Source organism: Lithohypha guttulata, assembly GCF_036872675.1.
Source record: "Lithohypha guttulata strain CCFEE 5908 chromosome Unknown scaffold_5, whole genome shotgun sequence".
Lineage (NCBI taxonomy): Eukaryota > Fungi > Ascomycota > Eurotiomycetes > Chaetothyriales > Trichomeriaceae > Lithohypha > Lithohypha guttulata.
In genome coordinates, this window is record NW_027042754.1 from 1,295,842 (window position 1) to 1,310,594 (window position 14,753).

Consider the following 14,753-nt stretch of genomic DNA (forward strand, 5'->3'; position numbering starts at 1 on the left):
TAATCCAGCTCCAATCATTGATCAGTCTCGAAATTGTGAGTTCTCCGTGGTTCTGTCCGTTATGATAGTGAATGAATGATACAACTGAAATTCAGCTGCTCATCATGCATCTAGAAATCGAAGCTTGCCATTTCATGTACGGAGACCTGGATCCCGTCGACCAGCGTCCCAGGAACGTCATTCGAGCCAACGACAATGAAGGAGTGAAAGGGCAGGCATGCCATGAATTCTAATTGAAGGTCTACCATGAATCCCACACTAATCTATTTAGATCGGCTAGCCAACCACCTTGACCGAATATCCTTTGCTATCTGCACATTGTTCTCAGCTCGAATTTTGCTATCCTTGGCGCGTCTCTCCAACCACGAATTGCGATCCGCAACAAATTCATCGAATCTGTCCTGCCTCTGCTTCAACATCTTTCTCTGCAGTTCGCTGAGCTGACCCTCGCTGACGGTACTCTTCTCAGGTGCTTTTGGCGTGATTTCTGTCTTTCGCGGGATGCGCTGGTCGACTGGCAGGATTGTGAGGCCTTTACCGCTCTTGTTTAGCGTCTGGTACCAGTACGCGGTTGTGGACCAGTCGTCGCTGAGGTGGTTTGCGTGGCCGTGTTCGAGGGTGACTTTGATTTTGTTCTCGAAACGGACGGGGTCGGGAAGGTGCCAGCGGTAGCTGACTTGGTAGGCTTTGTTGGGACTGTCTTCTTCGTGGATGATGGTGCCGCAGAAGGGGTAGGCGTTCTTTTGCATGCCCCAGCCTTGGGAGAAGTAGTCTTCTCCGCCGGTGCCGTGGAAGCTTGGTGGCCAGGCGTTGAGTTTTCTCCCTGATCCTTGGAATTTGGAGAGTTTGCTGAGGGTTGCGGTGTCGGTTGTTGCGTCGAAGTCGTCGTCGACCCAGATCATGTCGTCGCCTTCGCCCCACCAGGTGCCTTGGAAATGGGTAACGGAGTGGTTGCAGCCGATGTAGGATCCGGCTGCGCCGTCGACTTCGAGGATGGTGTAGTTCCGGGTTGTGTCTGCGCCGTCGAGGTTGGGGATTTGGGTTTCTAGGCTGTTGGTCTGAACTGATGGGTCTGTGGTCCAGCCTGGTGTAGGATTGGATCTGTTCCATGAAGCGTGAAAGTAGAGTAATTTGTCCGTTGGGTGAGGCTCAGGATATAGCTCGTAGTCGATGTAGAAATATTGAATGTAGGCTTCGTCATTCTGATTCTCAATTTCGATGCGTGCTCGGCTGTTGAAAGGCATGGGAAGATAGCAATTGAAAGCTGCCGAACCGCCAAATGCTCGTTCTTCCGAGGGTTTCACGCTGACAGTGAATGGCAAGGATTGAAAGTTTGCTGCCATGCTGTGGCCGAGGCAAAAGAAATCGCCAATAGGAGCAATGACTGAGGGTGTTTCTGAATTATCCCAGTACATTTTGATCAGGACTTTGCGGTAATAATCTGGGTCACTGATCTCGTAGTTGAGTCCAAGAGCATTGTGAACTTCCATCATGGCAACACCTGATTTCGAATACGGGATTAATCCAGGTCCCAAAATCTTCCGACATGTCTGAACGAACCAGAGATGAGTGATGGTTCCTGGGCCCTCGATATCAGCCAGAGTAATCGACTGGCCTGGAAGAACCACAAAGGCATCCTCGTTGAGACCAGACTGATCCCAAGACGAGACACGAGCTGTTCGGCACACTTTGTGCTGAGCAGCTGCGGCCATCAGGCCACTACCAAGAATGGAGGTCATATCGCTGAATTTTGTACTTGGTGGTGTCACGATCGTCAAGGAGGGAGGTGAAGAAAACAATGCAAGACTTAAAATAATTTACTTACAGTATTTTGATTACGTGACCTCCTTCATATACCGCCATCATGCATTCTACGGCCCCCAGATCAATACCCGTGATTGCGGGAGCGGCTCCTGAACCGTACTGGTGTCTTCGAGTAGTTGGGTAGTGAACCCCGGATGTGATCACGTGCCTACAGGGTCATGAGAAATTCTCGCGGATGTGCGAGTGTGTCCGCGAGGCCGTTTGTGCTGGTCTTTTGTTCACTAACCGTGCGGAACCCCGAGTCCAGAACTAACGGTAATTGTCTTCCGAGAAGCTGTCCACTGCCTTGTTGCCAGCATCCACTTCTGTAGGTAGACCTAGTAACTGATACCCGGGGTACATTCCCACGTCCGCGACCTTGCGTCTACACAGCTCAATATTGGCGCGAAGACAAGGTAACAGTCAGAAAAGATTTCCGATGCCTGCAAGTTCTCCTCGAGATTCTCCGCCACCGAGGAAACGAACTCGGTTGATCGTCGCTTGCGATACGTGCCGTTCGAGAAAGCAAAAATGTGATGGCGCTCGACCACGATGTTCTTACTGTCAGAGCCGTGGGGAGCAATTCTGCTTCTACCAGCCAGTTACCGAATCACAAGGTGTAAAACTTGAACAATGTGTCGCAGGTATCAAGCAACAGCTAGAGACTCTCACTGCCACTGTAAACGAAATCTACATCATTACCAAAGCCACAGAAAGGCAGTCTCATCCACACCAACATGACATACAGTCTACCAACCATGGCACAAGCCATAGCAATACGGCCATGGTTGAGAATGACAAGAGCAAAATTCCGTTTCCATTCTTGGATCTGAAGACACCTAACACGATGATCAATTTTCAAGTCAGATCAGATCTATCGCAAAAGCTCGTTGAATTGGAGAGGAAGGATATACATGGTCAAGTAATCAGGCAAGCAGGGTTCGTGATAATGCAACATGAAAAAGTTATGAGGTAAGTTCGTTCTTTGGGCACTCTGAGATATTGCACAAGTACCACTTTCTGCGGTAATGGAAGGCTGATTCTAAGTAGTGCCTTGTCTGCATTCTCGGACGAGATTCATCAGTGGTATCCTATCCTCCCTGCAGACTACACTGCAGAGTTTCAGCGTCAGGTTTCAGGGAGCCTGATCCCATCCTCCAAAACTTGTCTAGCATTACTGATTTGCTCAATTGGGTCACTTTTTACGGCCGACAAGGAGTCTAGCCCTACGTTTATGTCCATGGCAATGGCATCTCTGGCCAGTGTTATGTTCGACAATAGTATTGAGAGTGTTCAGAGCTTGATAATGCTCAGCATCTATCACAATTGCCTCTATCGACCTTGTCAAGCGCACGAGTTTGCTATAGCAGCTTCGTACAAGGTGAAAAGCCTGCTACGAGTTTACACAGGACACTTGGAGTCAGAACAGGTGGAATTGGTACGACGTGCATACTGGACAATTCTGCTCATTGAGAACGAGCTCGATGTGCAGTTTGAATTGCCGGAGAGTGGTTTGTGGTCACTCGACGAGGAGGTACCTTTACCAACCATGCGAGATCCATGGCGGTTCTCCTCTACAGTAGGACAATTTCCTTCGCCTTACCAGACGACTACCTCTCCTGATGTCGCGCCACCTACAACACCTCGCTCAGACCGAGTGAACTGCTATTTTCTCGCTGCTATTGCCATGCGCCGCATGCTGCACCGTTGCACGACTGCCATACGACCAAGCGGCACAGTGGACAGGGGTATTAACTATGGGTTTGCGCCCATAATCGCACGCGAATTGGAAGCTCAACTAGATGAATGGTATACTTACCTTCCACAGGCTGTACGGTTCGACAAGAGCGACGATCTCCTAACAACGCCCGGCTCGCTTGACTACTCACCGGACGAACCACTCCTCAAATTCCTGCACGTTCAATATGATTGCTGCCGGGCCTCGATATACTGGCCGGCCGTATGGGAAGTGATCAGGACTGGTTATGCCAGGCCAGAACTATACCCTTATTGCCAGAAATTTTTCCGATCATACATGTACATCGTGCCAAATATTAGCAGTCTTCTGGCTAGATGCCGCGTCAATACGTGGACTCTGTATGCCACAGTATTCATTCTAACTCTTGCGGTAGCAGAAAGCATTAAATCGAGTGGTCCTGGAGCTAGCATACCACACAACATTATCGATGTGGTAGTCACTGCACCACAAATCTTCGAGCCTGTCAAGCACGAAAGTTCATCTCTTGGCTTCTTACAGGAATTACTGGAAGATCGTGTTACTTTCTTAGTCAAAAATGTATTTCCAGACAGAGAGATTACTCTCTAGCAATGAAGGGCGATAATTCCCAGCATTGAGCCTTTGCTTCGGCGGAGGTCTTTGTATCAACAAAACAAGAAACTTCGTCTAGCACTTTGCTATCTTCGACGTCAATGTAGACCATAGTCGCCAACGCGAAACGATCATTCGCAAAGACCTCAAGCACTTGGCCGTCTCTGAAGACTCTGAGGTCCAGTGCTTCTAGCTTTGACCTTCCATCTTCTTGCCGACGAAGCAGTGTATGTGGACCTCTTTCTTGACGGTTATTCGTCTCAAAGTTTTGGCGTCTTCCTGCTTGCTTGGGTCGATTGACGATGATCTCTTCATCTTTGATCGAGAAGAAAATCTCGGTGAACAATGAAGACTTACGATCATGGACAATCCGAATTCCTGCGCGTGAGCACTGCTGGTCGAGATTGATCGAGACTCGTAACTCCCATCTAGTGTTCTTGCAAGAACACAAATGTTGCTCTGTGTCTTGTTTGAGCTCGAAGACCTGCCCAGCCTCGAGTACTGAGTTGCCACGTAATGCCTGCAGGTCCGCTATTGGTCTGATTCCCATTGTCCGCACAGTGGACAGGGAGTCCACAGACTCCACATTGAAGCTTGCAATTCTCTCTAATTGGGAGCTGATGGTGCCCTCGATGTTGTGTAGCTCCAAAAGAAAGATCTCTCGGGGTAAGGCTAGACAGCCAGTCCACCCTTTTTCTCTACAACGTTGAATGGTGGCGTCTTCCTCGATGATCCACCCCCAGAGCACTTGACGGTTGCTCTTGGGGTCGTGGAAGGTACTTGCAGCATAGAACACGCCACAGTCTAGTAAACCAGCGAACTTAGGCTCGAATTCGGGAGTACCATTATCGACTGAGAAATCGCCTCCCATCCACATGCACCACCGGGCGTTCCGCTGTGGGCTTTTTTGAAGTTGCATGTCAGGTGCTAGTACGTGATCCCGGTCGAGACCGCCTTCGGATCCCGCCAGGACAAAGTGTCGCTCATTACTCCCCACACGAAGAGTCATGAAACCTGGACACTCCCAATTGACACCTGCATCTCCGCTCCAGTGCCGATCTAGACGCCAGTGCAATGGTTTCTGGATCAGCATACCCACATACTCCCATTCTGTCATGTTCCCCATTTTGACCTCATACAGAAAGAGACAAGGGCCCTTGTCTTCGACGCCCCCTGCAACGACTGCAAAAAGATCAGCTGATGTACCTCTCGCCTTCTTTAATGCTGGCCACTGAGCGACAAATGGGTCTCGAAAGCCTGTCACTGACAAGCTTTCAGGCTCGGCTTTCACGATAGGGTTTCCTTGGAACTTTTCCCATTTACCATCCTCCACTAGATTGGCAACAGAGATTCCAGCTGCACCACGTGGATACGGCGGAGTCTCCCAACTGAATGGCAATTTGCATACGGATGAGTAGAAAATTGTCGCTCCTTGGCTATGCCCATCCATCGAGGTTGGTACCATACATCCTGTGAACACTCCTTCGTGATCGTATGCTTGATCAGGAGAAAGGACAGGTTGTTCGGCGCCGTACTTCCAGTGAACCAAGTCATCGCTTGTCACATGACCCCACGACATGTTGCCCCATTCGCAGCCAAACGGGTTCCATTGATAGAAGAGTTGATACTGCTGTGTCTCTGCATTGAAGCCTGGAGCGCAAGGATCGTTCATCCAGCCATAAGGAGCAGTAATATGATATACTGGTGCGTTTCGGATCTTCTTGTTGGTGTCCATATTTGTAGCACAAGTGAGCTAAGGAGTGATGCAGCCTCGTCACAATTTAGAGTGCTCGCTGAGAAGTTTGTGGTCACAAAATCGTGTCGTAGTCCTCGTCCATGTAGTCGGGCTGTCCCTACATGCCGATGACCACAATTTATCTTGGGAAATTGGTATTGTTGCAGCATGTTCAACTGACTCGATGAAGTGCTCACCTCCACCATGTTGTCAGGCCATAGCGATATTTGCCAAGCTGTTCCCTCAACAGCCGACACGTCTTCGTAAAGTGTACTCTACGAGTTCCGTTCTGGTCAGAAAGTCCGAGCTTGACGCGAACAGTGTCGGGTCAGTGGCCTCGCGGAGAGAAATTACGACCGCGAGAAGAATTCTAGCTTCGGCTGTGGATTCTCGAGGACTTCGCGGAGCCAAACAGCGAAGGCCGTTAGCTCGGTGTTGACCTCTACGGAACGTAGCTGCTATGCACGCACTGAAGAATTTTCCTGGCACCGCGTTCATCCTGGATCTATACCACATGGAGGACAACCTTACTGTCCCGAACTTTCCCCACACGACCCCGGATCATGAGGCTATACTCCATGGCAAGTGCGAGGTATCACGGGACAATCAGGTGTAGACTCAACCAGAGTGTATAAATGCTGCGGTCGCTCCTGAGGAAGACGATCATCTAGACTTGGATACTACAATTGACAATAACGCATCAATCGGCATCATGGGTCAATCACACATTGGGTATGCCCATCACATCCTATCTTGAGCCTCACTGACATCTATCAGTATCGATTATTCAACTATAAACCCTTCTCAGAAATGGCGCATCCTTACTCACCAGAAACGATATGGTCTCTGGGCTTTCTGGACGTCCATCGGCTCGATGATTCTGGGTTACGACTATGTTATTGGGGGTCAACTCGCCAGTCTTCCTGAGTTTCAGCGAAAGTTCGGTTACGAACAAGCCAACGGTGACTGGATTATTCCAGCTCGATATCTTTCAGCCTGGGCCGCTATAGGTCCTGCTTGCGACATTATCGCAGCAGCTATTGCAGCGCCGCTTCTGGAGAAGTATGGACGAAAGCCTCAGATTCTTTTTGCTGCTGTTGTTTCGACTGTCGGTGTTCTTCTGCAACAGCTTGCATCGGACTGGAAAATGGTTCTAGCAGGTCGTGGAGTCAACGGTATCGCCATTGGTATCTTGTTCACCATCTCTCCTCTATGGATAGGTGAGACGTGCCGACCTGAACTGCGAGGTTTCTGGCTATGTTTCTTCAATACCAGTATCGTCGTTGGTCAATTCATGATTGTCGCTGTCACAAGAGGCACTTCGGAGCTCACCAACCGATGGCAATGGGAGGCCGCTGTGTGCAGTATGTACATCTGGCCATTCTTGCTGGTTGTTGTCTATCCTTTCTTTCCCGAGTCAGCTTATTGGCTTGTTCGTGAGGGAAAGATTGACCAGGCTCGGAAATCTCTTCGAAGGATGTACGGCTCTGGCTTTGATGAATCCTTCTACGACATTGAGATCAGGCGATTCGAGGACGACATTCGAACATGCGCTCAGCTCAACGAGGGCCTTAAGCCATACAAGCTCTTTGGACTCATTTCTCTGCCAGAAGCTGAAGCTTTCAAAAAGCAGCACCGAAAGCGAACATTCACTGCTATCTTCGCTGCGTCAGGTCAACAGATGATCGGCGCCACATTCGTTATTGGGTATGTATCATTCTGAGTCGGCCGGACAGTATACTGACTCTTACAGTTTTGCTACATATTTCTTCGACCTCATCAACATTCAGAACTTCTTCACCGCTTCGATCATCCTCTACGTCGTCATGTTACTCGCCACCATCGCAGTCTTTCCTCTCAGCGAGATGGTCGGTCGCCGAACTCTCATTGTACCAGGTCAATTCATCCTGTGCTTCTTCCTCCTTCTTATTGGTATCATGGGCTGCATCCCAAATCAAACAAAAGCTGGCTGGGCGATCGTGGTTTTCACCTATCTTTGGGCCATCATCTACCAAATGACCATCGGCGCCACAGGATTTGTCCTTGCCAGTGAAGTTGCCACTCTACGACTTCGAGCAGTTACGCAAGCACTCGTCACAATGACTAATGGTGTATGGGGCCTGATCATGCAATTCACTGTACCATATATGATCAACCCAGACGCCGGTCATCTCGGCGGCAAAACGGGCTTCATCTTCTTTGGCATGGGTATGATCGCCGCTGTCGGTGGCTACTTCCTCTACCCTGAGACCAAAGGTCTTTCGTTCGAGATTTTGGATGAGCTTTATGCAGCTGGAGTCAAGCCTAAACATTTCAAGCGAGAGGGTATGAAATTGCAGGCGCAAGAAGTACATTCAGTGGAGGAAATTCATGAGGCCACACCACAAAAGGCGGGATAGTAAGTGATCTATGCTTTAAGTCGTTGAGAAGTGGAGATGAGTCGTGCAACCGGCGTCGAGCCAACCCAACCTGATTTTTGAGACAGTACATAGTTGAGCTTCTGGATTCCGATCTGTTGATGATGTAAATTGAAATTTATTGTACATTTCTCCCAATGGTATCGCTTTGATGTGGTTTTTGGACAAGTTCTGATTCACGAAGCTGGCCGCAAGAGTCATGGATGAGCCACAATGCTATTGCTGCATGCTTTCGTGACACCTTAGATATATGGATATGATTTTTGCAAACTGATAAAACATGTCAGGCAGATCAACATAATATGCTCGTGCAAAACACTTTCCCTGTTTCTGAGCAATGTTTGTAGAAATGACGAGAGGAACCTCGGACAGGCTGGAAGCAGTAGTGTAGGAATTTGAATAGGAGCAGGGTCAAGTTGAGTCACGCGTACAGCCAACCATGCGACACGATTCTACGCGACGCGTGAGAAGCCGAAGTTGAGCCAGCACGGCTTTACCCCTAGTAGCCGAACGGTAGATCTTGGCAGGGTCGTCGGAGAAAGTGCAGGAGCGTGCACTCCTGGCGAGCGGGACATGTGTCAAAAAGTGGTCAATTGATCTATACAACTGTTCGAGCAGGTACTCCCGAAGATACCCACGACTAAACATACCACATAATCGCTAAAGATGCATCTGACCTCGCTATTGACCACGAGTGCCCTGCTGGTATCCTCGTCGCAGGCCCTCTACTTCTACCTTGACGGCACAACTCCAAAATGCTTTTATGAGGAGTTACCGAAAGACACTCTTGTGGTTGGTATGGCATACAAGACTACACTTCAAAACCAGGAACACTGATGTCCGTGTAGGCACGTACAAGGCAGAAGCCTTCAACCAGAACTCACAATCCTACATAACGACAAATGACCTCGCAGTCCAAATAACAGTCGACGAAACCTTCGACAACGACCATCGAGTTGTGTCGCAAACCTCTACATCCTCTGATGTTCCCTCGAAATTCACCTTCAGTGCGGCTGACAGTGGTCTACACAGGCTGTGTTTTACACCATCTGGACCTGCCGCAGTATCTCTACAGGGCTGGTTCAGCGGGCAAGATGCGGCAAAGGGTGGTGTGAAGATATGGTTAGACATGGCAATTGGCGAGAGCAGTAAAATTGAGAGCGACGACAAAAACAAGATTGACAGTATTGTGGGAAAGGTTAGGGAGTTGAATAGTCGTTTGGCTGATATTCGACGAGAGCAGGTATTTCAACGAGTAAGTGGCTGTACCCTAAACATCATATTCCGAAGCACCGTATGTGACAAGTCTATGGAGACATGCTGACAGTTTTGTGTTACAGGAGCGAGAGGCTGAGTTTCGCGATCAGTCCGAATCGGTCAATTCAAGGATCGTGAAATGGACACTCATTCAATTAGTCGTCTTGGGGGGTACATGTGCATGGCAGCTGTCTCACCTGAGGTCGTTCTTTATCAAACAGAAATTGACATAAGATCCATAAAATCGAGATGAACATACTATTGCAGCACTCGAAGAGACCGTTGGCTTGCAGTTGGACACTTGACTGCCTCTGTGCTCACATAGGCCTAGAGACTACTGACATGGAACCGCTGAGACAATATAGAGTTTGGACGCAGATAGTCCAGCCGACCTCGGAAGTGCACGAACCCGAAACACCATCGACAAAGAGTAGCGCTCTAAACAGCTGTCGTGTGGGCAGTTTCCCTGACCTTGAAATGCGGGAACTTCGTGGAATCGGTGCTTCAAGAATACGAGATTACGATGTGTTGCGCCTCAAAACAGTAGTGGCATCGAGACTCTCGAAGTAGCCTGGAGACCGATTCGTCACTATATATGGCCAAGCATCTACATGTACATACCCTACTACAGCTTGCTACTCCCCCTCGGTCTATCCAGCGCTTGAGTAGCATTCTTGTAATTCTTCACCAGCTGTCTGATAGCAAGATCCAACATAACATCCTCACTACCTCCAGGTATCCTTGCACCCATTACCTCGCGGTAAGTCTTCTCAGCAATCTCGCCCTGACCTGATCTCGTATACCCATTACCTCCGAACAACAACACAGCACACTCCGCACACTCTTTAAATACCATGCCAGCCTTGGCTTTTGCCAGTGCCGTCAAGCCACCAAGTTTAATATCTGCATCTTCCTTCTTGAGCTGCGTCATCATGTACACGAATTGGTCTACCCAGGCCTGTAGTGTCTCGAGCTCTGCACCTGCTTTTGCCAGTCTATGCCGCACGACAGGCTGCTCGATAAGTGCTTTTCCGAACGCCTCACGTTTCAGCACGTACGCCATAGCGCTGGAGAGTGCCACTCTACTCTGTCTAGCTACACCCACAGCGATCGTGAGTCTTTCGTGGTTGAAGTTGGTCATGACATATCTCATTCCTTGCCCTTCTGTTCCGATCAGGTTTTCAACAGGTACTTTCACTTCGTCAAGCTCGATGTATGTCGTGCCCGCAGCGATTTGACCCGATACCTTGAGCCGTCGCATGGTGACGCCAGGGAAGTTCTTGAGTGGGCAGACGAGCATGCTTAGTCCACTTGCTCCTGGTCCGCCGGTGCGTACTGCCATTGCAGCATAATCTGACCAGAAGCCGTTGGTTATCCATTTCTTCTCTCCGTTGATGATGTAGTGTTTGCCATCGTCGCTCTTTTTTGCTGTAGTCGCGATGTTGGCCACGTCACTTCCGGCACCGGGCTCTGTGATGGCGATACACCATTTCGTCTTGCCGAGGAGCGCATCAGGGATAAATCGCTCTTTTAGCTCCTCACTGCCGAACTTCAATACGGGAGGAACGCCAAATGCCATGCCAGCCGTCATGCTAGAGCCTGGACCTGATATACCTGTTCTTGCCATCTCATCTAGATAGATTGCGGTGTGAAGGTAATCCCACTCTTCGACCGGTGTGCCCAAGATATCCTTGATACCGACTCGATGCAGCCATTGTACTGGCAAAGGGGCGGGTAGATTCGGAATGAGCATATTGGCTTTGGCGAAGAGAGGGAAGACATGGTCTGGTACTGTCTCTGCCGTCTCCCACTCGAAGGCTTGAGGCATCAGGTGCTCCTCAACGAAAGCGCGGCATGCTTTCTGGAACTTGCGGTGGGTAGGCTTGTAGTATGCGGTGGGAAGGCCGGCTAACCATGGCGGTTCTGAGAATGGTATGATGGGCTGGGAGTCTGTGTCTGTGACTTTGCTAGGGCTATGCGAAGACATGATGACTGTGGGCTGGAGTGAAGCGTGAGGCGAGGACTAAAAGGTCAGAGTATGAGTATCACAGCAATATTCGAGAAAGAAGATCAATCAGAGCTTGCAAAGATCAATGTTATAAAATTATCGGTTGCCGAGGGCTGATGGGTCGGACGAATACCTCAAGTTCATAGCCTTACTGCCGCACTCGAAAGTAGAGCAAGTTGATATCTGCACTGACTCGCTCGATGTGACAGCCGAAGTCTCGAAACCGAAAGACCTCGGCTTGGAGCCTTACTATTGGAAAGAGAGAATGCTGCCTGACTAATGAGGCATACGTCGGAATATTGCTGAAACAGCATGGCCAGGATCATGCCTGGTCAGAGCATTGGGAGCCAGCAAGGATCGGGAATCTGGGGTAACTGCAAAAACCAACCTCACCTCATGTCACTATAGACCTACACCTACCAGTATAGTAGACTTGAACATGTATAAACAAAGTGGACGAAGCTATACATGTATACATACCCATAAGTGGATACCGCGACGACAAACACGAACGACACCACTACAGTATTTGCACGTTGAGCACGTAGCACGTGCAAAAACTCTCATGGTCTCCAGAATGCGCTCTGGACATCCGAAGGACTTCGTAAACCGCCATTGTTGTCGTCTGTAAAATTGAGTATCCGATGTGGCGTGGCTAGGAGGAGTAGGAAAACTCGTGGCGGTCCTCTGTGGCTGAAATCCACCACGGCCCTGGGTAAGCAATCATACCCTCAAACCAAGGCTTGAAGTCAAAAAGGAAATCACGATTGTGAGACACCTTCCCTCAAGCAAGCAATACTTTCCGCAGCTGTATGAAAGAGTTTCGCAAGCCAGAGGTTGGTTGACTCAAGAGTCCTGATGATCTGAGCCAGAGAGGGGCGTCGAGAGAGCGGCATTAGAGCCGCTCACAATAGTTGACGATCCTAAATGCATTGCACGATGGCAAGCCTTTCAACGTTGTGGTAAGCACTGACGAGGTGTCATCAAAACACCAAACTTCTCAAAGCCTGGAAGTTCAAAGCTAAAACAAAGCTAGGGAAAACTTTGAATACGTCAGTGGTGATTATCACAGCGTGGTTCTTCATCTCCTCAAATCCTCAGATCCACACGAACCAGATGTTCTTGAAGTGCAGAGTGCGACTTTGTGCACTGAGATACTGTCGTTACACTACGTTCGAGCTCATGACCATCAAGAACATGCAGAAGTGCCGCGCTTCATGCAACAAGGCTCGACATCCGATATCATGCCTGGCAGCCGCGTTTGCTTCAGCCACAATGTCATCAACGTTGTTTGCGTGCCGCTGATACTGAAAAAAGTTTCCTCAGAGAAAAGCTTCCAGCCACTCTTAGTGGTACGTGACACTTCCCGCGTCTCGTGGCAGGGATGCTGTTGATCTTTTTGGTTCGTAGATCCACTGCCACTACCAATTTCGAGCCTAGATTACATTCCTGTTTGTGCGTGAAACACAATTTACGAGGCGGCCATTTGTTCGAAAAGTTGACGATGGGTTCAGTAGACACTCCGACATCTGGACTGCAGCATGGGTATGGGATTTTACGGATAAGCTTCTGCCAGATGCAACAAGGAGGATCCTTTTCGTCATTACTGATTGCCCATGCACAGTGACAGCATACAAGGATTAACCCAAACATACATATTGATCACATACAGCCGCACATTCAGGGATTGACTGTGATATCCTATTGCATAGATTACTGCCAGACGTCTTCCTACCACACCAATCAAACTCATCTGAATCCATCGAGGCTATCCTTCCTCCTCAGCAGCCATGAACGTAGACAGACCAGCCAGGGGCATTCGCAAGCCATGGAAAAAGCGAGAGGACCAACTTCCCTCGGACCACGAAACAACAGTCTCTCGTCGACTGACGCTCCTCAACTTTCTTCCACCAAAGGTCAAGGGACATGTCGTCGCCTGCGCAGGTGAATTTGTTGGAACGTTCCTCTTTCTCTTGTTCGCTCTTGGAGGTACCAATGTCGTCAACACTGCCCCAGCAGAAGGTGCCAATGCCACCGATTTGGCTGCCAATCCTGCCAAATTACTATACATTGCTCTATGTTTCGGCATGGTAAGTGTCTCTACAATCTGACGTATGAACCAAGCTGACTCTTGACATAGAGTTTGATGGTCAACGCCTGGGTGTTCTTCCGTATCTCAGGAGGCCTCTTCAACCCAGCAGTCACGATTGGCATGATGATCGTCGGTGCTACAGATTACATTCGTGGACCTTTGATCATCGTTGCGCAAATTCTTGGTGGTATTTGTGCAAGCGGTGTGGTCTCGGCCATGTTGCCTGGACCTCTCAATGTTAGGACCCAGCTTGGAGGTGGTACAACCGTCACTCAGGGCCTATTCATCGAGATGTTTCTCACTGCTCAGCTGGTTTTTACCATCTTCATGCTTGCTACCGAGAAGCACCAGGCCACCTTCATCGCGCCTGTCGGTATTGGTCTATCCCTATTCATCGCCGAACTGCTTGGTGTCTACTACACTGGAGGCTCGCTCAATCCAGCTCGATCGTTTGGTCCTTGTGTCATCTTGCACCAGTTCAACGGTTACCACTGGATCTATTGGGTAGGACCCATCCTCGGTGCTATGCTCGCCGCAGCATTCTACATGTTCGTCAAGTCCCTCGAATACGAGACCGTCAACCTAGATCAAGATCCTCGTGAAGTTGCAGGAAAGCGCTTTGACCCCGTCAGCGGCAAAGAAGAGGTAGTATTTGCCAACGGCGAGACATACGCTATACCACCTACTGGTCGACAAAGTGCTGGTACGGACACAACACGTGTAGGAGGTATTAGGGGCCCAGCTCCTGGTCCCACCCCCGGTCCAACTCCCGGTCCTGTCGATCCACGGTATGCAAGAGGTGCTGAGATGGAATCAGGTCACAGAACCATGCCAGCGCCTTAAGGTGTGACAGCAGGAATCTTTTTGCAAAAAGATATTGGAGTTCCAGAATGGTATAGGTAGACTTTTCGGCGCATAGCAGCTTCGTTTAATACTCAATTAATTCGACTTGTTCAAACTCATTACCTTTCGTTTGATCTTCTTGTTTATCCAACATGTGACGCACAGCTTCTGCGCCATATACGACGTGAACACACCGGTGGCACATGTAACGTGCCACTGGTGCGATGTGTGACCAAGAACGAAGCACTTTTCAGCAGCGCGTCGTGTCC

At 49.4% G+C, this 14,753-nt stretch overlaps 6 protein-coding genes across 6 annotated transcripts; 3 read left to right on the forward strand and 3 right to left on the reverse strand.

Moving 5' to 3' along the window:
• Positions 1-263: 263 nt before the first annotated feature.
• LTR64_006917 (uncharacterized protein) lies at positions 264-1,863 on the reverse strand (the record flags this gene model as incomplete). Its single annotated transcript, XM_064901243.1, is given in 2 exon segments — positions 264-1,806; positions 1,826-1,863. 2 exon segments carry the CDS (start codon positions 1,861-1,863, stop codon positions 264-266), a joined length of 1,581 nt encoding a protein of 526 aa, XP_064752319.1.
• Positions 1,864-4,118: 2,255 nt separating this feature from the next.
• Positions 4,119-5,867, reverse strand: LTR64_006918 (uncharacterized protein; the record flags this gene model as incomplete). Its single annotated transcript, XM_064901244.1, has 1 exon — positions 4,119-5,867. The coding sequence occupies one exon, from the start codon at positions 5,865-5,867 to the stop codon at positions 4,119-4,121; it is 1,749 nt and encodes a 582-aa protein (XP_064752320.1).
• A 712-nt stretch (positions 5,868-6,579) lies between these two features.
• On the forward strand, positions 6,580-8,266 carry LTR64_006919 (uncharacterized protein; the record flags this gene model as incomplete). Its single annotated transcript, XM_064901245.1, has 3 exons — positions 6,580-6,599; positions 6,645-7,574; positions 7,621-8,266. The coding sequence occupies 3 exons, from the start codon at positions 6,580-6,582 to the stop codon at positions 8,264-8,266; spliced, it is 1,596 nt and encodes a 531-aa protein (XP_064752321.1).
• A 684-nt stretch (positions 8,267-8,950) lies between these two features.
• On the forward strand, positions 8,951-9,774 carry ERP1 (emp24p/erv25p-related protein; the record flags this gene model as incomplete). Its single annotated transcript, XM_064901246.1, has 3 exons — positions 8,951-9,080; positions 9,133-9,539; positions 9,625-9,774. The coding sequence occupies 3 exons, from the start codon at positions 8,951-8,953 to the stop codon at positions 9,772-9,774; spliced, it is 687 nt and encodes a 228-aa protein (XP_064752322.1).
• A 392-nt stretch (positions 9,775-10,166) lies between these two features.
• Positions 10,167-11,528, reverse strand: LTR64_006921 (uncharacterized protein; the record flags this gene model as incomplete). The annotated part of the gene is made up of 1 exon (XM_064901247.1): positions 10,167-11,528. The coding sequence occupies one exon, from the start codon at positions 11,526-11,528 to the stop codon at positions 10,167-10,169; it is 1,362 nt and encodes a 453-aa protein (XP_064752323.1).
• A 1,811-nt stretch (positions 11,529-13,339) lies between these two features.
• Positions 13,340-14,484, forward strand: AQY1_1 (Aquaporin-1; the record flags this gene model as incomplete). Its single annotated transcript, XM_064901248.1, has 2 exons — positions 13,340-13,639; positions 13,690-14,484. The coding sequence occupies 2 exons, from the start codon at positions 13,340-13,342 to the stop codon at positions 14,482-14,484; spliced, it is 1,095 nt and encodes a 364-aa protein (XP_064752324.1).
• Positions 14,485-14,753: the final 269 nt, after the last annotated feature.